Source organism: Poecilia mexicana, unplaced genomic scaffold, assembly GCF_051168715.1.
Source record: "Poecilia mexicana isolate PSO_F unplaced genomic scaffold, ASM5116871v1 scaffold_1, whole genome shotgun sequence".
NCBI classification, from domain to species: Eukaryota; Metazoa; Chordata; class Actinopteri; order Cyprinodontiformes; family Poeciliidae; genus Poecilia; species Poecilia mexicana.
This window is the reverse complement of record NW_028263370.1, coordinates 18,284,107-18,307,699: the sequence shown is the minus strand read 5'-3', so window position 1 is coordinate 18,307,699 and position 23,593 is coordinate 18,284,107. Positions and strand designations below refer to the sequence as shown.

The 23,593-nt window shown below is 35.4% G+C and overlaps 1 protein-coding gene across 2 annotated transcripts in view; it reads left to right on the top strand.

Annotated features, from left to right (window-relative positions):
- LOC106904435 (slit homolog 1 protein-like) overlaps window positions 1-23,593 on the top strand; it is a 64,699-nt gene that overhangs the window by 21,564 nt on the left and 19,542 nt on the right. For both annotated transcript variants that reach the window (XM_088005817.1, XM_088005816.1), the window contains exons 5-23: window positions 9,723-9,794; window positions 9,860-9,931; window positions 10,819-10,890; window positions 10,968-11,131; window positions 12,143-12,290; window positions 12,557-12,628; window positions 13,754-13,825; window positions 14,673-14,744; window positions 16,000-16,143; window positions 16,938-17,101; window positions 17,589-17,612; window positions 17,693-17,837; window positions 18,430-18,504; window positions 18,782-18,925; window positions 20,422-20,565; window positions 20,647-20,813; window positions 21,178-21,316; window positions 22,116-22,184; window positions 22,785-22,856. In XM_088005817.1, coding sequence (XP_087861943.1) covers window positions 9,723-9,794; window positions 9,860-9,931; window positions 10,819-10,890; window positions 10,968-11,131; window positions 12,143-12,290; window positions 12,557-12,628; window positions 13,754-13,825; window positions 14,673-14,744; window positions 16,000-16,143; window positions 16,938-17,101; window positions 17,589-17,612; window positions 17,693-17,837; window positions 18,430-18,504; window positions 18,782-18,925; window positions 20,422-20,565; window positions 20,647-20,813; window positions 21,178-21,316; window positions 22,116-22,184; window positions 22,785-22,856 — 2,031 coding nt within the window. The remainder of the gene's footprint in view (window positions 1-9,722; window positions 9,795-9,859; window positions 9,932-10,818; window positions 10,891-10,967; window positions 11,132-12,142; window positions 12,291-12,556; window positions 12,629-13,753; window positions 13,826-14,672; window positions 14,745-15,999; window positions 16,144-16,937; window positions 17,102-17,588; window positions 17,613-17,692; window positions 17,838-18,429; window positions 18,505-18,781; window positions 18,926-20,421; window positions 20,566-20,646; window positions 20,814-21,177; window positions 21,317-22,115; window positions 22,185-22,784; window positions 22,857-23,593) is intronic.

The window sequence follows — 23,593 nt, the reverse complement described above, 5'->3', positions numbered from 1 at the left end:
TGGGCTGATATCCATATTCAGTGTTAATACTGATCAATCAATCAAATTTTATTTGTATAGCACATTTCAGCAGCGAGGCATTTCAAAGTCAAGTGCCAATTGGTAATTGATTACGTGTACTGTTGTTATGGCGATAGCCAATATTTACCGGTATTATATATATTTCTCCACTGTTTTGATACCTTTGGAAAGAAAATGACTGGAAACAAATGGCAACAAAACAAATATTGGTTGTTTATATCAGCCCGGTTTTATTTACCAGATGTGTTAAAAAGTGACTAATATCAAACGATACTAATGTCAGTCCTTTACCAGAAACTACAACAAAAATACTTAATATTTTGTGTTTTTAGTTCGTTAGATTTATTTAGATCCTGTGTATCTCATTCATATTCTTGTCGCATTTATAGAGAGTTGGGTAGTGACTAGTTACATTTACTCAACTACTTTTACTTCAGTAACGGTTTTAATGGACTTTTTTTACTTTCACTTGAATAATTTTATTACAAAGTATTTCTACTCTTTAGTAAAATTTCTGGATTTTCTACCCACTGAAAGAAAAACAAACATGTTTAAACCAAAAATTCACCAGACACAGACACACACCTGCAGGTTTTATTAAAGTTTAATGAGTTTTTTATTGAAATAAAATGATTTGGAAAAAACATTCTGTTGCCTGATTTTGTTAGTTTTTGTTGCTTATATGAATTGTTGTAATTTTGGTCCTTAAAATACCAAAATTTCCACGAAACTTATTATTTTGGTCCCTCTGATTTTGTAACTCTTAAATATTAAATGATTGATACTTTGATTAGTACTTGAGTACATATTTTACCAAATACTTTTTTACTCTTACTTGAGTAATATTTTTGGACTCTACCCACCTCTGTGTCTGCAAACAATAAGTATTTCAGATAATATGACAGATTTACAAGATGAAGTAATGAAACAAATCCATTGTTCAGAGACAGGCGCCGTAGTTTCTGAGTTTCTTGCTGGGAGAGAGTGAGGAAGATAGAAGATGTTTTCCTCTGGACTTCACAGTAAGCACTTATTCTCAGTATTTGCCTGCAGAGACCAATTTGTTTCATCTCTCCACAGAAACATTTAGCTGTGCATCAACCCTGAAGCTTTCCCCCCCGCTACTTCTCCTCCGTACCGTTTATTTATTTCTGTCGCTTTGCTGTTGACGTCTGATGTTTATGGTAGATTAGGGAAATTAACTGACTTTGGTTCTCTGCAGTACCGGCTGCAGGAGTGCTGCTGCTTCTAATGGAAGGGTGAAAGTTAAAAAATAGGAAGTCTGCAACCATTGTCTTGTAAATCTGCGACGTTATCTGAAATACTTATAGTTTGCAGAATCAGAGGTGGGTAGAGTGCAGACCTCTGAAGTGTCAGAGGTCTGTCAACTTTGCATGAAAAGTGTCATTATTTACTGAATGATACTTCATGACAACAGTTAAACATTTATGAAGACTAATTCATGTTCATGACAGGTGTTATATTGTGTTTATTTATTTTATATGTATATGGTTATTGTCTTTTTTGAAGCATTGTTTTAATTTTTATTGTTGTACTGCAGCCTTGCCCCTACTTCCAGTTATCAATTATCTTATCTTATCTTATCTTATCTTTATCTTATCACAGTGTCATGTTTTATGCGCACCCCTTCAAATAGTTTTACCAAATTTTCCTTCCACTTCACAAGTGGAAAGCCTCATAAAATCCCAGTAAAATATATTTAAGTTGGATTGTGACTAAATGTGAAACGTTTAAAAGCGTCTGTAGCTGCAGACCAAATGTTTACTCAGTTATAAACTCATCCTGAAACTTCAGCTCCTCGGAGAACGTTGCTTCCTGCTTTTAGATGAGAAGTGTCCTGCTGACAGGAGATTTATGTTTATGAGTTCAGGTCATTTGCAAATGCGTCCATTTCTGTATTTACCTTATCTGCAGGACTGACATGTGTCATCACTGACCACACACAGCTGAGGTATTTTCCCAGACGTTGATGTTTTCTTAATGCTGAGGCTGGTTTCTCCCCTCTGTGTGTGCAGAACCAGATCTGTGTTATGGACAAACATCGTCTCTCCCTCTACAAACACGAACTCAGCTGTTTTATTTTTGCTCAGCGTTTGTCTAAACGTGTGTGTTTCTGGAAGGTCACTGTATAATCTTTGACCTTTTCCCTTCCCTCGGATCCAAAGTAAAGCTCACACACTGAGAAGATCAGGAAACGCATGATGAGAGCCAATAAGTAACACGACTTCTTCTTTGGTTAGCTACTCTAGTCCCAGTGGAGCAGCGGAGGTTTGGTTATGAAGCGAGACATGAAGGAGCGAAGGAATGTGAGAAATTTTATAATTTCTACTAGATAGACATGCAAACTACAGATATAGAGCATTAGGGCCATAATAAGAAAAAAATATGAGAATAAAGTCATAATATAACAATAATAGAGTTGTACGAGGTTAAAAGTCTGAATAATACAAGAATATAGTTGTACTGTTTCAACAATAAAGAGGTAATATGAGAATCGTATTATTATGACTTTAGTCTCAAACAACTTTTTTTATTTTAATACACCGTCGTACAGAAATGACATGACGACTTCCTCAACTTTTGAATAATATTTTTGCTTATGCAAAATGTTAATCTAGTTTAAAGTCAAACAATAATACATCATTTTGATTTGTAAATAAAGCATTTAATCTATTTTAAGCCTTTCTATGCATTTTTAAGAGACAATGTTTTAACTGAGGCTTTTGTGTAAACAAGGACGACATTACAGAATTATTACAGTATTTATTTTTGGTAAAAAAAAAAAAAAAAAATGCAGGATCTTTGTAAGTTATTGGCCTCATTTGGTCCAAAAAGAAATTCTTGCCAAGCCTTACAAAAAGAGAGTAGAGATGAATTTCATCAACCAGTAAATCATTTATTTATGTATTGCTTTACACGCCCAGAAGACCAAAGTGCTTTGCAGCATCAAGAATATAAAGGAACATAGAAACATGTAAATACAAGAAAAGAAGCAGAGCAAAGCAACACAGAACCAACAAAACCAGAATCAAACCAGAAGAGCACCAGCAGGAGCATTTTAATGCTATTTGGATTCAGGCTGTAACATAAAATGTGGAAAAAGTGAAGCGTTGTGAATACCTTCCAGATGCACGCGATCTGGGATTTTTGGGGTGTTCTTAGTTTTCCTAACATTTCCATGAATGCATCATCTTTGCTTCATAAATCATAAGGTGAAATCAAGTTAAATAAGACCCAATTGGTTACTCAATAAAATCCAGAATTCACTGTGGGTGTATTTTATTTTATTTTTTTTACCACCACAGTTACGTGTTTTGGGAAATCCTGCCATATTTCTGTTGTTTCTGCGGCTGTTTTACAACCTGCTCATAAACAGTCTTTCATCATGTTCAGATGTGGCTGAAACTAACACATTTTGCTGGGGGTGGCTGGTGGCTAAAGGTGATGAAAAGATTAAATAAGTGGGAAAGTTTGCCTTTCTCACCCTCCGCTGTGAGGAGGAGGTTATTGAAACAACAGGAGAGGCCACAGCCTGAGGAAGAAGAACAGTGATGAACACCGGCAGAATGGATCAGAAGATGAATAGAGGCGATGGCAGGAAAGAGAGCAAATATTATGAAATCACCTACTGTCCAGACGCACTCAAACACGTCCAGCTGTGACTTCTCCGAGTCTCCGTCCAGTAAATATCCTCTGTGTCCCGGCAACGGATATCCTGACGACCAGAAGGAAAAGCATCTTCATTACTCTGTCAGAGAGATGAGGCAAAGCAGTCCAATAATACAGCGTGCTGCTAAAATGTCAAATCTTAAACTCCTCTGCACCCATTAAAACAGGGGTGTCAAACTCAATTTCACCGAGGGCCACTTCAGCATATTGGCCACCCTCAAAGGGCCACATTGACGGTACAAATCAGGAGTGCATCCCTGCTAAAACACCCCAGACAAAAGGTTGACTTCCCTCATTCAGTTCTGTAGAGGCTCATAATGAGTCAATGGTCCAGGTGTGTTAGAGAAGGAATGCATCTAAAGCTGCAGATGGTAGCTCTGGAAAACTAGACATGGGCACCTCTAGCATAAATGTATGAAAATACAATGTTAAAAATAAATTAAACACCTCATATTGTTAAAGAACTGATTTCATGTATTGAAGTTTTAAATATTACATTTGAGTTTCCATGGATGTAAAATTACTGCTCAGTTTAAAAATTACAATATTTAAATCAGTGTTTAAAGGTAAGCAAACAAATAATAAAAACAAGTCACATGGGCAGACAATATAGACTTTATGCAAAGATTTAGTCTCAGAGGCAACTGAAATCTATTAATTTAAAAAATCCTTTCTGAATATCATCTCATGGTCTCTGAACTAAATGCGTCTTTCTGACCGGGAGCTGACGGCGTGTTGAAGAGTTATGGACCGGACGCTTTGGAGCGTCTGGTTAGGAAGAACATTACAAACCTTTGGTTGAAATGTAGTTTGGGTAACATTTATTTGAAGGGGGGTGAATAAGACTGTCATGACACTGTCATAAACATGTCATAACACCTGTCATGAACATGAATAAGCCTTCATGAATATTTATGACTGTTGTCATAAAGCGTCACTCGGTAAATTATGACACTTTTAATACAAAGCTGACATTATTCAAAATGTCTTTGTTATGACAACTTGACATTAACCAAGAAATCATTACTGACATAAATTTGTTATAAAAGTATTACTGATTGCACTTTAAAAATTAGGTAACTTTATGTTATTAAAGGTAAAGTTTAAACAGTAATGATTTCTTGGTTAATGTCAAGTTGTCATAAAGATATTTTGAATAATGTCAACTTTGTATTAAAAGTGTCATAATTTACCGAATGACGCTTTATGACAACAGTGATAAATATTCATGAAGGCTTATTCATGTTCATGACAGGTGTTATGTCATGTTTATGACAGTGTCATGACAGTCTTATTCACCCCCCTTCAAATAAAGTGTGACCGTAGTTTGTAGTCATTTCGTGCTCAAAAGCTATTTTAAGTCAATCATTGGCCTAAAATTCTGGGGGGCCACATGTGGCCGGCGGGCCTTTAGTTTGACACATATGCATTATGCCATAGAACTGCCAATTGGTAATTGAAGTAAAGTAGCTTCGATTTCAAAGAAGCCTACATTGAAGTCGATTGGCAAATGAACCATCACAAAAGAGGAAGGTTCTTGTTGTCTCACTGCACCCCAAGAGATGCATAACCTACAAAAACCGTTTCTGTCTGGTTTTGAACCAGAGACCTTTTGCGTGTAAAGCAAACGTGATAACCACTACACTACAGGAACTGAACTTCTCTGCTTTGTTTCAGTTTGAGGTTCCAAAGGTGATGATGTGAGATGCAACGCATGAAAATGTCAACTGAGGTTTGCACTCAGATGACTGGATTCAGAGTACAGACCATGACACCACAGAACCCTTGTTGACCTTTAGTAAACACCTGTGATGAATAGAACATGCAAAATCTGTTTCTGTCTGGTTTTGAACCAGAGACCTTTTGTGTGTGAAGCAAGCATGATAACCACTACACTACAGAAACTCATGCTCTCTGCAGTGTTCCTGGTAGATGATCCACATTTTGTTAGAGACTAACGTCAACGATGGGCATGGAACAATGACAAATACTTAAACCACAGATCCTCTCAGAGAGCACAGTAACTTGGTGAACAAACTGTCAGACTTATAATTGTGCCTAATTTCACATTACAGTCCATAAACTAAGCCTGGGATCAAAGAAATGTATTAAAGATGTCATTAGCAGAGACAAATGGTTCTACAGAGAATTGGTTAAATGGCTAAAAAATAAAATCAACAATTACAAATAAAAGATGGTTCAAAAATAAAATTAAGACATTAAATAAAAAATATCTCTGAAATACAGTCACTTGAAAATTAAAAATGGTTCAAAAATAATATCAACACTTCAAAATACAAAATCTCTGGAAAATATTATGTATGTTGTTTTGAAAAACATTGGAATATAAGCACTTTTATCAAATCTCCATTGTGGTAAGATCATGTAAGTTATTCTTAAATCCATGGAAACTCAACAGTTTGTAAGGTAGGTGAGTTAGCTCAGCAGGTTAGAGCACCGTGCTGGTAATCCTGAGGTCATTGGTTCAAACCCCATATGGGGCAATTCATGTGTACGGTCTTTCAGACAATCAACACTTCAAAATAAATAAGGGTTCAAAAATAAAATCAACACTTTACAATAAAAAAATGGTTCCAAAATAAAATCAACACTTTAAAATGAAAAATGGTTCAAAAATAAAATCAACACTTTAAAATAAAAAAGGTTTAAAAATAAAATCAACACTTTAAAATAAAAAATGTTTCAAAAATAAAATCATTTTACTATTAAAAAAATGGTTCAAAAATAAAATCAACAGTTCAAAATGTATAATGGTAACTGTTTCTGTCTGTTCAGTCCATAAACTAAGCCTGGGATCAAAAAATGTATTGAAGATGTCATTAGCAGAGACAGAGGCTTGGCTAAAAAATAAAATCAATACTTACAAATAAAAAATGGTTAGGAAGCACATTACAAACCTTTGGTTGAAATGGCGTGTTAAATTCAAGTCTCCATTACAGACCAGAGAAAACTAAAGAGAATGCAACGTTGTTTTAATCCATTTGAGGAGCCAGTAGTTTATCTGGAGGAAATAAATGACGATGCAAAAGTTATTTAGACGGTAACATGCGCAGTCCGCTGTCAACCACTGCGGACTGCGAAGACTTAGAAACCGCTGGAAGAAACTCATCCAGCGGATTTAACAAATGGAGCCTTCTGGGTTCATGTTACCCAGGAGAGCGGCGGATGTAACATCTGTCAAATAAATAAATAAATAAATAAATAAATAAATAAACCTGGTAAAAGCTCACACCGGACCTCACCGGGTAAAACACTCACAGAGTTCAGTTGATCTGTTTGGATCAGACATATCCAACTGACTGATGAATTAGCGCAGATTTTTCTGCAGATGGGGACCAGGAGGAAGTGCGTTCAGACCCCAGCAGGTGAAGTGATGCTAATTTAAGTGAAGTCGCTTAATTTAATTTAATAAGTTATTGGGGTGGTTTTTGTCACTACGAGAAAAATGTAGATACATTTATCTGCTTAATTTGTGATGGGATCTGGATTCACGGTGAATATTAACTAAACCGCATAAAATGCGGCTAAATAGCCGATGTTAATATGATTGTAATTTCACGGATAAAATAGTACATGACCGATTTTTTTTATGTTGTCGGTCAAGATAACGTCTAGCGCGACCTGCCGCCCTGACACCAACTCACACACATCTCCATTCACAGTCTTACTTGTAAATCGATTTTTCTTTTCTTGGACGTTTTGATGTTAGCTTGTTGATGTCTCAGTTTTATTCGCTGGGAAAATCAATAAGGAGCTTGAGGTGACTCTGCTGCTCTCTAGTGGCGAGAAGCCGTAATGTTAGCTGGTAACAATCGGAATGCATTGTGGGATATGTAGTTTGTAGTCAATTCGTGCTCAAAACCTATTGTAAGTCAATGTCAGCCTATAAAATGCTGCGGGGGCCACATAAAATGACATGGCGGGCCACATGTGGCCCGCAGGCCTTGAGTTTGACACATGTGCATTAAAAACATGAGGGGGCAAAAAAAAAAAAAAGCTTTTAATCTTTTATTCAATTGTAAATATGTTTTGATTTATTTTCATAAATACTACTCTTTGTACATGCCCTCTTTTGGAATCATAATTTCTAAACAAACAAATATTTTGTTTGAATAAAAATAACCGTAAATCTATAAAGATATAAATAATTACATTTATGTATGTCTAAGAGTGCTGTGTGGAAGATGGAGACGACAATTTCCCCGAAGGAAATCCCAAAAGACTTAAAGCTAGCTAGTAACTGGCTAACTAGCTAGGTAGCGCCTAGCTAGCTAGGTAGCTAGCGCCTAGGTAGTTAGTTCCTATCTGTCTATAGAGCCTGTTTTACTTTTCATATTTTATTCCTACATGCTGAAGTGGTTATATCTAATTTCTAATGCCTTCTAGAAGGTTCCTGTATCATATTAAACAGAAATACTTGTTTATTCTGGTTTGAATAAAAATAACTTTAAATCTAAAAAGATATAATTACTTTCAAGTAAATTTGTCTAAGAGTGCTGTGTGGGAGATGGAGATGACAATGTCTCTGAAGGAAACTCCCAAAGGACTTAATAAAGTTAGCTAGCATCTATCTATCTATCCATCCATCCATCCATCCATCCATCCATCCATCCATCCATTCCTCCCTCCCTCTTTTTACATTTTTTTCATATTTTATTCTTATATATTAAAGTCCTTATTATGTCCAGTTCCACCAAACTGGATTAGTGCTAATAAACTAAGACAGGAATTTTAAAAACTCTGATTTTCTCTGTTTATTTTCTTGTTTCTTCTTAAAACAGACTCATATTTAATTCCATCCAGCTCCAGGTTATGTGAAATATGACGCTGAACCATCTGTGAAATTTATATTTCCACAACCTGCATCACTCACCACCACCACGCCCTACAAGTCGCTCTCTCCTGGTTGCAGACATGCTCCCACGCTGTATATCTGTCATCCTGCGGTTGCTTTATGTTCCTGACCCTACTGAACTTTAAGTGCCAGGAACCCTGTTAATTTATGACCGAGGTTAAGCTTTATTTATCTGTGTCTTATCTCTCATCTGTTTTTAAATAAATCCCTATTTTATTAATAAACTGTTTCTAGAAGGTTTAATGTTAAGTAATTATTAAAAAACAGATATGACTCAAACCGGTTTAGTGTGACAGCTAAAGACTGTTGTCTTAAAAATAAAATTACATTATTGTTCAAACAAGAAAATAAAAGTCCAATAATCATCAAGAAAAACAGCAGCAGCAAAAAACTCTTAAGTATTTTTGCATCAACACTGAAGTCTGTCCTTCAATTTGATACAAAAATAAAAATTATACTATTTATATATAAATATTTAGAATGGCAACAATTGCAAATTAGTTTTATTTCACCTATAATATTAGAAAAATATTGATACAAGTGAAATAATCTGCATGTTATTTCACTGGGTAAATGATTTGCAGATTTGTGTCCCGGAAAAAAAAAATTACATTATTGTAATTCGATTTGTTAATTTATTGTAACAAAGAAAATGAACCTTCATAAAAATTTGTTGTATGAAGGCTCAATATATATGTAATTTTATAGATTTTATTTCAGACTCAAAGTCCAAATCACATAAAAGAATAATCAATAAAATAATAATAAAATATTAAATTAAATAAAAAGTACAGAAGGCATACTATTCAGACAAATTATGCCCATGATTTTATTTTATTTTGTTCATAACTTTATTTGTTATATGCCATTATTTACTAAAACAAGCTTCTACGTGTTGCTTAAAAGTTACTTATAAGTTAGTTTTCTTATTTTAAGTGAACTAAAATATTTCCACTGGAAACCAGATAAAAACACTTGCTAATATGTTGTGTTTTTTCAGCGTTCCTCACATTTACACCCATCAAACGCATAATTTTAAGCATTAATATTTGGATAGATTGTCACTGGTGTACATCGATGAGTCCAGAAATTAAAATCAGAAACAATCATGGACTCTGGCGGTTCTGTGTTTCAGGGATCTGAGTGAAAATGCCATCCAGGCCATCCCACGGCGAGCGTTCAGAGGAGCCACAGACATCAAAAACCTGTCAGTAAAATTCTGTCTCGTGCTAAAAGGATGATGACCAGTACTGATGCTGCTTTTATTTCCAGTCAGCTGGATAAAAACCACATCACCTGTATTGAGGAGGGAGCGTTCAGAGCTCTGCGGTCCCTGGAAGTGCTGTACGTATCTAACGCTGACCTGGGAGTTTGAATGTTTCTGTTCTGGAAGTACACTTCAAATAAGACAAAACTAACTTTTCAGCAAGATATAGGAGCGTGTTTTAAGGTAATAATTCCTTGAAATTGGTGGCAAATTATTTTACTTATAACATGAGAAAAATGTCTTGTTTTAAGTTAAACAATCTGCAAGTGGAACTAGAAGTTTTTCATCAATATTAAGGATATTGACTTAAAGATCCTACATCTTGCTTAAAAGTGACTTGTAAGTTAATTTTGTCTCATTTCAAGTGTACTAAGATATTTGCACTAAAAAATAGACATAAAATACTTTGTAAGGTTCTGTGTTTTTGCAGCGTAACTTTAATTTTTTTTCTTTGTTCACTTCAAAAACACATAAAACTACGATTTTAATGTCCAGTTTTTAGTTCAAATTTCTTAGTACACTTGAAATAAGACAGAACTAAGTTATAAGTAACTTTTCAGAAAGATAAAGGAGCTTATTTAAAGTCAATAATTCCTCAATATTGATAAGTTTTAGTTCCATTGACAAATTATTTTAAGACAATTTTCCATGTTACAAGTGAAATAATCTGCCAGCTGAACTTTTTCATCAATTTTAAGGACTTATTGACTTAATGTAAGCTTCTTCATCTTGCTGAAATGTTTTAAGTTAGTTTTGTCTTATTACAAGTGTACTGACATATTTACAATAGAAACTAGACAAAAAATACTTGGTAGATTTGCTGTTTTTCCAGTGTTGTAGTATTAAATCAGATCATAACGGCATATCTTCTGTTACTGTTTCCTCGTGTTTCTCTTCCTCCTCCTTTGTTTCCTCACATCCTCTGACCTTTTTCCTTGTTGCTATCTCTATTTGTCCCCTCCAGCACGATGAACAACAACAACATCAGCAGCATCCCGGTCTCCAGTTTCAACCACATGCCGAAACTGCGAACCTTGTAAGTACGCCACTCCTGCCTCCTGCATGTCGTTATCGGAGAACCATTTTCTCTCTTTCTCTGCTTCCCCCCACCAGCCGGCTCCACTCCAACGCGCTGCGCTGTGACTGTCACCTGGCCTGGCTGTCGCCATGGCTACGGCAGCGGTCTGCGCTGGGCCTCTACACGCAGTGCAGTTCCCCTCCGGCTCTGCGGGGGCTCAACCTCGCAGAGCTGCGCAAGAGTGACTTCGCCTGCTCAGGTGCAGAGTTGGGGAGTAACTAGTTACATTTACACTGCAAAAACAGAAAAACTTACCAAGTATTTCTGGTCCAGTTTCTAGTGTAAATGTCTTACAATAACTCAGAGTTCTCAGCAAGATATATGAGCTTGTTTTAACTTAATGTTGATGAAAAGGTTCTAGTTTCACTGGCAGATTATTTCACTACCAACATGGGAGTAATGTCTTGGTATAAGTGAAATAATCTACCGGTGGAACTAGAACTTTTTCATCAATATTAAGGAATTATTGACCTAAAACAAGTTTATAAATCTTGCTGAGAACTTACTTGTAAATTAATATTGTCTTATTTCGAGTGTATTACAGTGTTTTCACTAGAAACTAGACTAAACTACTTGGTAAGATTTTGTGCTTTTGCAGTGACACTTGAGTAATTTTTGGAAAAAATTTACTTTTTTATTTTTACTATGTCATACTTTTTATTTTTACTTGAGTAATTTTATTATAAAGTATTTCTTCCCTTACTTGAGTAAAATTTCTGAAATTTTTACCCACTGGATGAGAAACAAACATGTTTTAATCAAAAATTCACCAGACACAGACCTGCAGTTTTTGTTAAAGTTTTTATCGAAAGAAACTCATTTAGAAAAAAACCCCAAAAACATTCTTTTGTCTTAATTTGTTATTTTTTGTTACTAATATAATTTATTGTCATTTTGGTCTTTAAAATTCCAAAATTTCCACTTATTTAATTCCACAAATTAAAATTTTGATCTGCCTGTTTATGTAATTTTTAAATATTAAATGATTGATAATTTGATCAGTTGCTCAGTACTTGAGTCGACGTTTTACTTTTACTCTTACTTCTTGCTATTTTTTTTTTACTTTTCCTTGAGTAAAAATATGTTGAAGTAGTGCTGCTCTTAATTTAGTAAAGTTTTTGGGAACTCTGTTCAGGTGGCAGGTGTTGTTGCATAGAAATGCAGGTAATAGATCTGAGTATAGATCCGTTCCCTCTGATCCTCCTGCTAGGCCACAGCGGCAGCGCCTTCGTTCAGCCGTGCAGTTTGGCGTCCGGTTCTTGTCCTCCGATGTGTTCCTGCAGCAACAACATTGTGAACTGCAGAGGAAGGGGCCTCACAGCCATACCTGCCCACCTGCCGGAGGCCATGACGGAGATGTAAGATCTACTGCTCCATACGTCTTTGATTAATAGAAAGAAAGCAAAATGTCTTATTTTAACTGTACTAAAATATTTGCACTAGAAACTAGATCAAAAATACTCGATATGATTTTGTGTTTTTGCATACTTTAGATATAAAACTATGTCTTATTCTAACATAAAAAATGTTGTATTTCGACACTAAAAGTGAATCAAGTAATATGTAAATGAAAATAAAAACCAACTAATCTTTGTGTCTCATTTTGTCTTTTATTTTCCTGCAGTCGTCTGGAGCAGAACGGCATCAAGTCAGTTCCTCCTGGTGCGTTCACCTCCTACAAGAAGCTCCACCGCATGTGAGTTACAGCCTTTTTATCACCACTTTGTTTTACCTTCATACAGGTTACTGCAGCTAAGACAATCTGTTCTCTTTATTTCAATGATTACTTGATGTCAGACATTTCCTTTACTGTTGCACTGACCTTGGGCTGTTTTTTGCACATCTTTTGTGTCTTTTTTTGCCCCATTTTGTTTCAGTGTCTATTCAAAAAGCAAAGTGTGATATTCATAAACACAGCACTGCAAAATCACAAAATCTTACCAAGTATTTTATGTCTAGTTTCTAATGCGAATATCTTAGTACACTTGAAATAAGACAAAACAAACTTACAAGTAACGTTTCAGCAATATATAGGAGCTTTTTAACTAAATAGTTAACTAAATATTGATGAAAAAGTGTTAGTTCCATTGTAAAATTATTTCACATTTTCCCATATTATATAATCTGCCAATGGTACTAGCACTTTTTCACCAATACTAAGGAATTATTTATTTAAAAAAGCTCCTATATGTTGCTGAAAAGTTACTTGTAAGTTAAGCTTTGTCTTATTCCAAGTGTACTAAGATATTTGCACTAGAAAATAAACCAAAAATGCTTTGTAAGGTTTTGTGTTTTTGCAGTGAAACCACAAGTTGGGCACTGTTAACTAAAAAAAATCACTGCGCTAACATTAAAGCGCTAATAATTCACATTAGTTCTTCACTACACCATTGTGATATTTAGTGGAAGCTAATGCTAACGTGCTAAATCAGCCATGTTGATACTCAATGGCTCAACATGGTGACATAGTGTGGAGAATTTAATTCTAGATGTGCAGTCCTGTGCATGTTTTATGTTACAATTCAGTTCCAAAATGTTCTGCAGCGTTGCTTACGGCTTACAGGAGCACGAAGGCAACACGATGGTTGGCTGCATGTGTTTATATTGTAGGAGAGTTTCTGAGTTTGTAGGTTTCCAGACAAGCGGGAAGAGAAATGTGAGTTGAGCTGAATGTTTAAAATATCAGAATGTGGTGGTGAAGATCAAGCTGGAGATTCAAGTAAATAAATAACTGAAGCTTTGAATCAAAGTAAGGGGAATGAATGTATTTTCCATTTACATCTGTGATGAATATGTAGTTTCTGATCTGTTTCCTGCACAGAGACCTGAGCAACAATCAGATATCTGAGATTGCTCCTGATGCATTTCATGGCCTCCGAGCGCTCAATTCACTGTGAGTTTCCTTTGCTTCCTCTCACTATTTTATTTATTTATTTTTTTAAATGTCTTATTTTTCCTTCCACTGAAAGTAACAAGCATATATATGTATAGGCTGTTACAGTGACAGATTATAGAGGAGTGAATGTATGTTACCCATACATAATCTGTGATTATCTGAATTTTATATGGTAAAATATAAAGTACCATTTAAAATCTGGACTATTTTATATGGTATGAAATAATTTTACGGATATATTTTACCATATACAGGTCTTACGATACAGATTATACAGTAACATTTTAACATAAATTACCATAATTTACAGTAAAATACCTAGCTGTGGTTGCCAGAATTTGTACGTATTTATGCCATATTTATACGTTAAAATTCAGTAACAGCTGCCAGTACTGTAGCGTTAATTTGAGACGTTTTTTTTATATAGTGCAGGTATTTGTGGAACCAGCCAGGTTATTCATATCGTTATTTGTACAAGCAATATCTTCTTAGCAAATCAGCATCAAGAAAGTTAAAACAAATAATGTTTTAACATTATGTTACAACATAACACATTTATGTTGTAACATCAAAACATATTTTGATCATGTGTGTATAAGATATATTAATGTAAGATCGACGCACTCCACTGTGATTTACCTCCACAGAGGTTTGGTAACAAATCATTCGTTAGATTCAGGTGTGTTTGTGAAGGAATGCATCTAAACTTGCGGGAGACTTCTGCCTTCTTATGGCTTTTTTGTAAACATGTATCTGTGCAATAAAGTGTGTGGTTTTATCAAAGTAATGCATCAGTAACAGCAGTAAAAGCATTCGGGGTGATCCTGCTGTTTCTTGTCTGCAGCGTTCTGTATGGGAATAAAATCACTGAGCTGCCCAGTGGAGTATTCGATGGCTTGGTTTCTCTGGAGCTGCTGTAAGTCTGAAAAAACTCACATTTATTTCTGTTAAAACTGGGATGACATCTAAGTTTTGCATCATAAGTTAATTTTATGTTAGATTTTCTAGCTTAGTAGAAGCAACTTTCATTCAAAATATTGAAAATAAAACATGTCGTAATATGATTTTATTCCAAGCTGTTAACCGTAAATCAGTTTTGATTAATGAAGTATTAGGGCCACACTAAAAAAACAACTGAGAATAATAATATTACAAGAATAAAGTCGAAATAACCCAAGAACAACTTTATAGTGTTAAGAAAAGAAAGTTGTAAAATTACAACTTTATTTTTGTAATTTTATGACTTTATTCTTATACAACTCTATTTTTGTAATATGATTTTTTCTCACACTATTATAACTTTATGCTTGTATAATTTTGACTTTATTCTCATACAACTTTATTGTACTTTATTCTCATATTTTGAGTTTCTTTTTGTAATATTATGACTTTAGAGTCATAATTTTATGACTTTGTTCTTGTTTTTTATTTTTCTTTAGTGTGGCCCTAATACTTTGTCATAGTTTCCATAGCTTAACATTACTTCTAAAGTAGTGGTGAATTGTAATGTTTTATTTATTTTTAATGCATTGAAAGTGTTTATTTTCATTATGGCTTCATCTTTGTTTGAGGAATAAGAAAATGGAAGAATTGGTCCAAGAAAACATGCCAGTAACTCCCCCTCTGGTCTCTTGTGGTGATTTGGTGTGGTACAAATAGCCTTAATTGTTCTGTAGGGATTCCCAAATGGGGGTCACAAGAAGTTGACAATTTAGGCTTAAAAAATTTAGGCTGTTTGTGGAAAAAAAAGAAAGAAAAAAAGATATCTGTTTGAAACCCACACTTGTCAGATACATCACCATATTAGGGCCATTGTATATAGAAAAAAGGGGTACATTTCTACCAAAATACTCAGAAATTTTGAGAGTAATCTCAGATTTTTTCCAGAAAAGACACATAAATTTGTGAGTTTAAATAGTTTAAAATTTGCCAGAAAAAAAAATCAGAAATTTTCAGATTATTCTATGAAATGTTCTTAACAAAACATGGACATTTCTGAGTTTCAAAAGTTGAAAATATTTGACCTTTGAAAATTTTCTGAGTTTTGGTGGAAATTTACTTCTCCTTTTCTCCTATCTACAGTTCCTCTGATATGCCTTAGCAGTCAGATGATGATGTCAGTGAACCTGTGATTTATTCTTTTCTGATCCTGGTTTCTTAACATCCTGCAGATTGCTGAATGCAAATAAAATCCACTGTATCCGTGCAGCAGCGTTCAAAGACCTGGAAAACCTTGCCCTTCTTTCTCTGTACGACAATAAGATCCAAAGTCTGGCTAAGGGAACCTTTAGCTCACTGCACAGCATCCAGACACTGTGAGTAAAGAAATAAGCACATTTCTGTTTGGGCTTTAGAGGGAATTTTTAGTTGTAAACGCAGCGGATGCGCGCGCAACTTGGCTACAGAAAGCGCTGGAACACCGGGCTCACTGGTTACCATGGTTACTCGCTTTCGTCTTGCTGTTTTAGCATTAGCTAGCATGTTGTCAGCATACTACAAATGTTTATGGCAGTGTAATTTTAAGTTACTTTACCAAATTGACATTAATTACAGGTGAGTTGATAATTGACGAGAGAAGATGACCAAAACTAAATAATATTAGCTATTTGTTCACGATAAGATCATCTCTCAATGATATACGTAGAGTCCCCTAAATAAGACGAACATATATAATATATATGGTGAGCAATAAGGGCGTCAGAATAGGACAAATAAAATGCAATAATTAGAGGGAATATGAGGATGTAGTTGCTTCCATCAAGGCAAGTAATAAACTAAGCCTTCGGAAATTAAAAATGCCGTTGAACGGTACGCAGTGTGCTAAAAGTAAAATCTCTCAAAACAGCCTGCGCCCGTAAGGTGATCTGCGCTGGCTACGAGTTGTAAATTATTTTGTTAGCCAACCTGTACATAGTTAAAAAGTTAGAATAATGTATTCTTGCCTGCATTCTGAAGGCGACATGCGCAGTAGCTTGGCTGCTGACGCAACGTGACGTCGAGTTTGATCTGGTCGGGAGACGGCCGAGTCGCCATGGCGACCACCGAATGTGGACAATCCAGAACAGAAGCTAGTGTTTGATCGGGTTGCCGTTTTGTGATGTCTTCTCAGCCACCTGGCCCAGAACCCGTTTGTCTGTGACTGTCATGTGAAGTGGCTGGCTGACTTCCTGGGTTCAAACCCCATCGAGACCAGCGGAGCTCGCTGCGCCAGCCCTCGTCGGCTCGCCAACAAACGCATCGCTCAGATCAAGAGCCACAAGTTCAGATGCTCCGGTAAGTCTCTACCGGCCATTCAGTTGATAATGATTGTTTTGAAAGTATGAACAGAAGTGGTGGGTGGAGTGCACAAAAATTATACTGAGGAAGAGTAGCACTAACATATTTTTACTCAAGTAAAAGTAAAAAAGTAGTCGTCTAAGAAATTACTCAAGAGTAAAAAAAAGTATTTGGTAATAAGTCTGAGTAAATTAATAATTTAATATTTAAAAATCAGGCAAAACAAAATATAAAGTTAAGAGGAAATTTTGGCTTTTGTACGGACGAAAATATAAATAAAAAAAATAAAATCAGGCAAAAGAAATTTTTCCAAAGCAGTTTTGTTTAATTATAAACTTATGAAACTTTAACAAAATCTGCAGGTGTGTGTCTTTGTCTGGTGAATTTTGGGTTTAAACATTGGTTTGTTTTTCATTCAGAAATTATACTAAAGTAAGCATATTTATTGATTGACATATTTCTCTTTGATTGTTTTTCTTTACAGCCAAGGAGCAGTACCACATCCCAGGTGAATATGTTTTTTATTTAGCTTTATTTTTGCAGTCACAGAAACAATAGGAGAAATTTGCATCCTGTGTTTGCATACAGGCACTGAAGATCGACGCCTGAGCTACGATTGTAACAGTAAGCCTGTATGTCCTGCTAAATGTCGCTGTGAGGCCAATGTGGTGGACTGCTCCAATCTGCGCCTCACCAAGTTCCCAGAGCACCTGCCGCCCTCCACCGAAGAGCTGTGAGTCACGCTCATGTGCAAAATTGCACAGACACTACGTCCTGTCACAGTAACTTTTAGGTTCACCCTCCACACTTAAAGGGGACCTATCATGCAAATTAACTTTTTTGCACATTTTTGTACTTCCGTTTGGGTCCAGCTTATTTTTGACAATAAAAATCTTAATTTGTGGATACATGTCAGATAAAGATAAAAATAGATTTGAAGTATTTGGTAAAAATGACCACATTTGCATAGGAATGTCAAATAACGTAGAAACATTTTGAGCACAAATGGATCTTCTAAATGGACAATGACCGTCAGAATACCACCAAATTAGTCATAAAATTATTTAACTTATGAATTTGAAGAAAACTTTAAACTTTGTCTAAGACATCTAACTCACTATTCATAAAGAAAAGTGACAAAAATCAGGAAAGGTTTAGCCTGATTTCATGAGACAGTGAGAAAAATCCTTCATTTCCACACTGATAAAACATTACAGGTGCATTAAGACACATTGATGCAGGTCCAAACATCTGAATCGGTCTTTTTGTTGGATTTGATATTAATGAATTCGTCTCCATCTTTATGTCTCCTATAATTTCTCCAGGCGTCTTAACAACAATGACCTGTCTATGCTGGAGGCCACCGGCGCCTTCAAGGGTCTTTCTCATCTAAAGAAAATGTAAGTGCCAAATGCCAAAAATTTTCTTTTAAATTTTCTTTTTGAAATTTTTGGAAAATTGGAAGATCTATCACAAAATTTTCTGACTTTTTTGCAGAAATTTACTCATTTTTTCTACCTTCAGTGGCCCTAGCAGACTGCTGTAAAAGTTTCTTTCAAGTTTTGAATCAACAATAAATATTTGATTGATTTTATTTATTTTTTAAATTTTTTTGGAGTCAACAATTTTCACCCACATGGCAAAAAGCTTTATTTATTTTTTGCTTTTTCCTTTTAGTAACCTGAGCAACAACAAGATTTCGGAGATCGAGGACGGTGCGTTTGAGGGCGCCTCGTCAGTGGGGGAACTTCACCTGACAGCCAACCACCTGGAGTCGGTGCGAGGGAGCATGTTCAGAGGCATGGAGGGGCTGCGCATGCTGTGAGTTCAAAATCCAGTAGTTTTATTAGCATTTAAATGTGGAAATGATGTGGTTATTCATGTAAACCAGCTAAACATCCTGTGTGTTTCTATTAAGCCCTGCATTTTGTACATCAAATAACTAGAGAAGTTAAGATAATCTGATTGTGATATAGATACTTTTCTTAAAGTTTTGTCATAAAAATGAGGAAAACTTGTTTTTTCTTGTTTGTTTTATTCTGTACCAACAAGCCAACTGATGTTTTCATTGGTTTTTAATCATTTTTCAAGTCATTACAGACGTTACAGGAATTCAACATGTTTCAAACAATTTGGACTCAAAGACAAAAAGTTACTTTTAAATCAGATATAAATTTGTTTACATGTCACAATCGATTTTCACAGTATTTTTTAAATAAATGTAAAGAAATATAACAACACCTTAAACTCTTGGTTAAAGAGAAAACTCACCGCATGAACAAAAACACAAGGACTCAAACAAAGTCTCTTTACTACAAAACTGAGTAAACAACAGCAGCTTCCATTAATCAGGTAGCAACCATATGTGTTTAAAATCTTTTCTTGCCAATTAATGTTTAAAAATTGTTGTTAATGTAACATTTTGATTTATAGAATAAATCTGTCATATGAACAGTAAATAGTATCTCACTTATTGTCTTGTTTATATCAAAATGTATTAAGTTGCAAGGAGGTTTTTCTTTTAATCTTTTAAAACTCTGCTCTTACGTGTGTGGATGACGAGTTTGACTATTTTTTAGGCTGCAAAATGCAGCTGCAGCATTTTCCAAAACATAAAAAGTTATGTTGTTGAAAGAACAAGAGTCTTAACCTCTGCATGTCCTGCTATAAACCTTAAATATTCAAACACCGCCACCTGGCGGCAGGTTTAATACGACTGCCAGCAGCATTTCCTCTAAATGCTGCTGGCATTTAGAGGAAATTTAAATTTTGTTGATAAAGTTTATGCATTAAAAGTGAAAAAGAATGTCCTGTACGATTTTATTCTCATGATTTATTGGATTATTCTCATACAACTTTATTTTTGTACAAGTTTATTCTCATATTTATTCTCATCTGACTGTATTCTCATAATACTACAACTTTATTCTCATATTCTGATTTAATTACAACTTTATTCTAGCATTATTATAACTTTATTCTCATAATTTTATTATTTTTATTTTTTAATTTTTATTAATATGACCCTATGACCCTAGTATGACCCGAATCCTCATGTCCTTTATTTTTCCTTTGATTTTCTTTTACTCTCTTTACAAATATATTATGGATTTTTAGTCTCTTCAGCCACATAAAAAGAAAGAACCCAGACAAGAGTAACACACTGTAAAACTGTAAACTGATATTCATAATTCATCTTTTAGAAAATGATTGTACCAGATGTTGGAGTTTAATAGGTAATGTTTGTATTTTTGGATGTGTGTGTGTGTGTGTGTGTGTGTGGGTGTGTGTGTGTGTGCGTGTGTGTGTGTGTGTAGGATGCTGAGGAACAACAGGATCAGCTGCATCCATAACAGCAGCTTCACAGGGCTGCCCAACGTCAGGCTGCTCTCCCTCTACGACAACCAGCTCACCACCATCCTGCCTGGAGCCTTCGACACTCTGCCCAACCTCTCCACTCTGTCAGTGACTCTTGTGCATCAAAGTGTGTGTCTCGCCTTGCATGTTATTCCCTCCCTCATGGTTTGTCTGTTGTGTGTCAGAAACCTGCTGGCCAACCCCTTTACCTGCGACTGCCACCTGTCCTGGTTCGGGGCGTGGCTCCGGAGCCGCCGGATCGTGACGGGGAACCCTCGGTGCCAGAGCCCGGCTTTCCTGCGAGGGATTCCTCTGCAGGACGTAGCGGTCCCTGATTTCCGCTGCGAGGATGGTAGTTTCTCTTAATACTCGCTGAAATGTGGAGAGAAATATCAGAGAATATTAGAGATGAAAACAATTAGTTGTTTACTAGATCAAAATGAATTAGCTAAGGTCAGTGGTGTCCAAACTTTCTGCAAAATGGACCAGAATACTAAAGTTGAAATAACTCAGGGGGAATCTTGTTTTCTAGCTTATAAAAACAAAATATTGTGTTTTGTTTTATTTGCTCAGCAAGAAATTGAACATATTTTTTAATGAAACAAAGTGGCAAATTTCAATGACCTTTTGGATAATTTTTTTTTAGCTTACATCCCTAGCAAATGCAATGTGAATAATTTAAACTGAGTGACTCCAAAGTGAAATTGTTTGTCCAGGTTCTGTGCTGGAGGACAGGAGCTGCGTAGCGGGGCCTCAGTGTCCCAGTCAGTGTTCCTGCATGGACACAGTGGTTCGCTGCAGCAACAAACACCTGCAGGCTCTGCCCAGAGGATTACCACGTAACATCACCGAACTGTGAGCAAACGCCTTTTAAGACCTCTGGGGAAACAAAGCAAGTGGGAAAATAAGAAATGTGTCAGTTGTCTGGTCAGTATTACATCCATGGCTGCTCTTAAAGTTTGATCGGGTGCATTTTAGACCTATAACCTGATCAATAATAATGATAATAAAGTTAAAAGTGATTTACCAAGCAGAATTTAGTGGTGAGGCTTTGACCTTACAGATTTTATATCTTTATGGGTCAGTATTTAGGAAGCCTTTCTGCTATGAGCGATTGATACTGACCAGCTCTCAGTGTGATTGTTGTGTTATTACTTATGTGTGATATGTTCACTGACCAGAAAAGTATATTCTTTTTTGACTTTCTGCTAGACCAATCACCAGGAAGGGTTGATGAAGAAAATTGTCTGATTTCAGCCCATTTCCTGTTTCCTGGTGTATTTTCCAGTAATTACTCTAAAACCAGCTTCCATAAGTTTGTTAGATTAAATCAATCACTTCACACATTATTGTTCATCTATTGTACAGATAATTGGCAGGTTTGAGAATAAAATATATTGAAAAGTTAAAGCGAGAAAAACACATGCAGTACAGTGTTTCATTAGTAGGCTGCAGATGAAAACGGTTCAGGTGTTTAATTGGTTGGAGTAGAAGTTTAACAGTTATTAACTTGCCATTCATTTTTACAGTTCCTGATTGAATAATGTTTCTGACATCATTTCTCTCATTGAATTTATGTGAATAGGATTTTAGCAACATGCAAATGTTTTGAACAGAGTCAGAGTTTTTCAGAACAAATATTTTCTCTTGTTAGGTACCTGGATGGAAACCAGTTCACCAGCGTTCCTAAGGAGTTAGCCACCTTCAAGTACCTGCAGCTTGTGTAAGAGAAACCTCACTGAACACGTTCTGAATTCACTTTGACAAAAATAATACTGACTTTTATCCTGCTCTGCTGATGCAGCATTTATGGAGGCACAAACTGAGTAAACAGCAGCTCTTTTTGAAAATATTATATTTTTTTGACCCAACGTAATATGACCTTTATTTTTTATTTTTATTTTTAGCATTTTGTTTTCAAGAAGTGTACCTTCAAACTAAAGCGGATCAGTGCTCTGAAAGTCAGAAGTTTATTCTTAGGATTAGCCGTTATTTAACAGTAACGTGTGTTGGAAGACGTGAATGTCCTTCCACAAACATCCACTGGGTGGAGCTGTTGGCTGTAGACTCGATTCAATGCTGAGACGTTTCATATTTAGATAATATGACAAACATCCAGAAGAATCCTTCATGTGATCAGATCAAAAACTGAGTTAACTTAGATTTTTTTGTTGTTTCAGGAGATGCTAGGATTTTCAAAAAATAATTTAAACATTGTTTAACTCTTTATGCTTTTGTTTGTGTGTGTTGTTCCAAGAAGTTTGTTTTAGACTTGCATGTTGCATTAATGCGTATTGATCCCTCCTGACCTTTGCCTCCGCAGCGATCTGAGCAACAATAAAATCAACTCGCTGTCCAATGACTCCTTCTCCAACATGAGCCAACTCACAACTCTGTGAGTACACACCCAGTCAAACACTAAGAACTTAGCTAGTTTTATCATTTTTCTAACAGTAAGTTATAAATAAAGAGATTAAAGTTGAAATGCTCTGTGTGCTGAAAATGACATTTCAGTCTAAAGTCAGAAGAGTTAAGACTGTCGGTAAAATCTGTTCAAGAGACTTTTAATCTGGAGGTTTTCATGTGTTTTTTTTAGTATTTGTTGGAACTGAATTTCAAGCTGTATTGTTTCCAACCACAAACTTTTCACCAGTTTGCCAAAACTTTGTCCCATTCCTCCTGAGAACTGGTGGATCTGAGTCAAGCTTTTGGACCGCTTTGTTTCATAATCTACCCACGATGTTTCTACTAAATTGACTCGAGGTCATTATTTTGTGATGGCCGTTGTAAAATACAGAGTTTGTGGTTCCTAAGTCAATTTGTTATTACTTATGGTTAGATCTGGGGTGGCCAAAACTACTTCTGGGCCGAGAAAATAAAATAAAAACAATTAAAATGAAGCAAATAAAGTATTCTAATTTTCTTTGTAGGAAATGAAAGTTGTTCATCATAGATCCAAATCTTGAAAGGATTCTACACACTAATCAAATTCTTTTGGGCTTGATTGAACAACATTTATTCTCAGTTGTAAGAACAGGATTTGAGTCTCTTTCTTTTAAAACATTTGCTGTATTTAGCCAAATTTAATAAATTAAATAAAAGCTGATGATTTTTATGAGGCAAAGTCAGCTT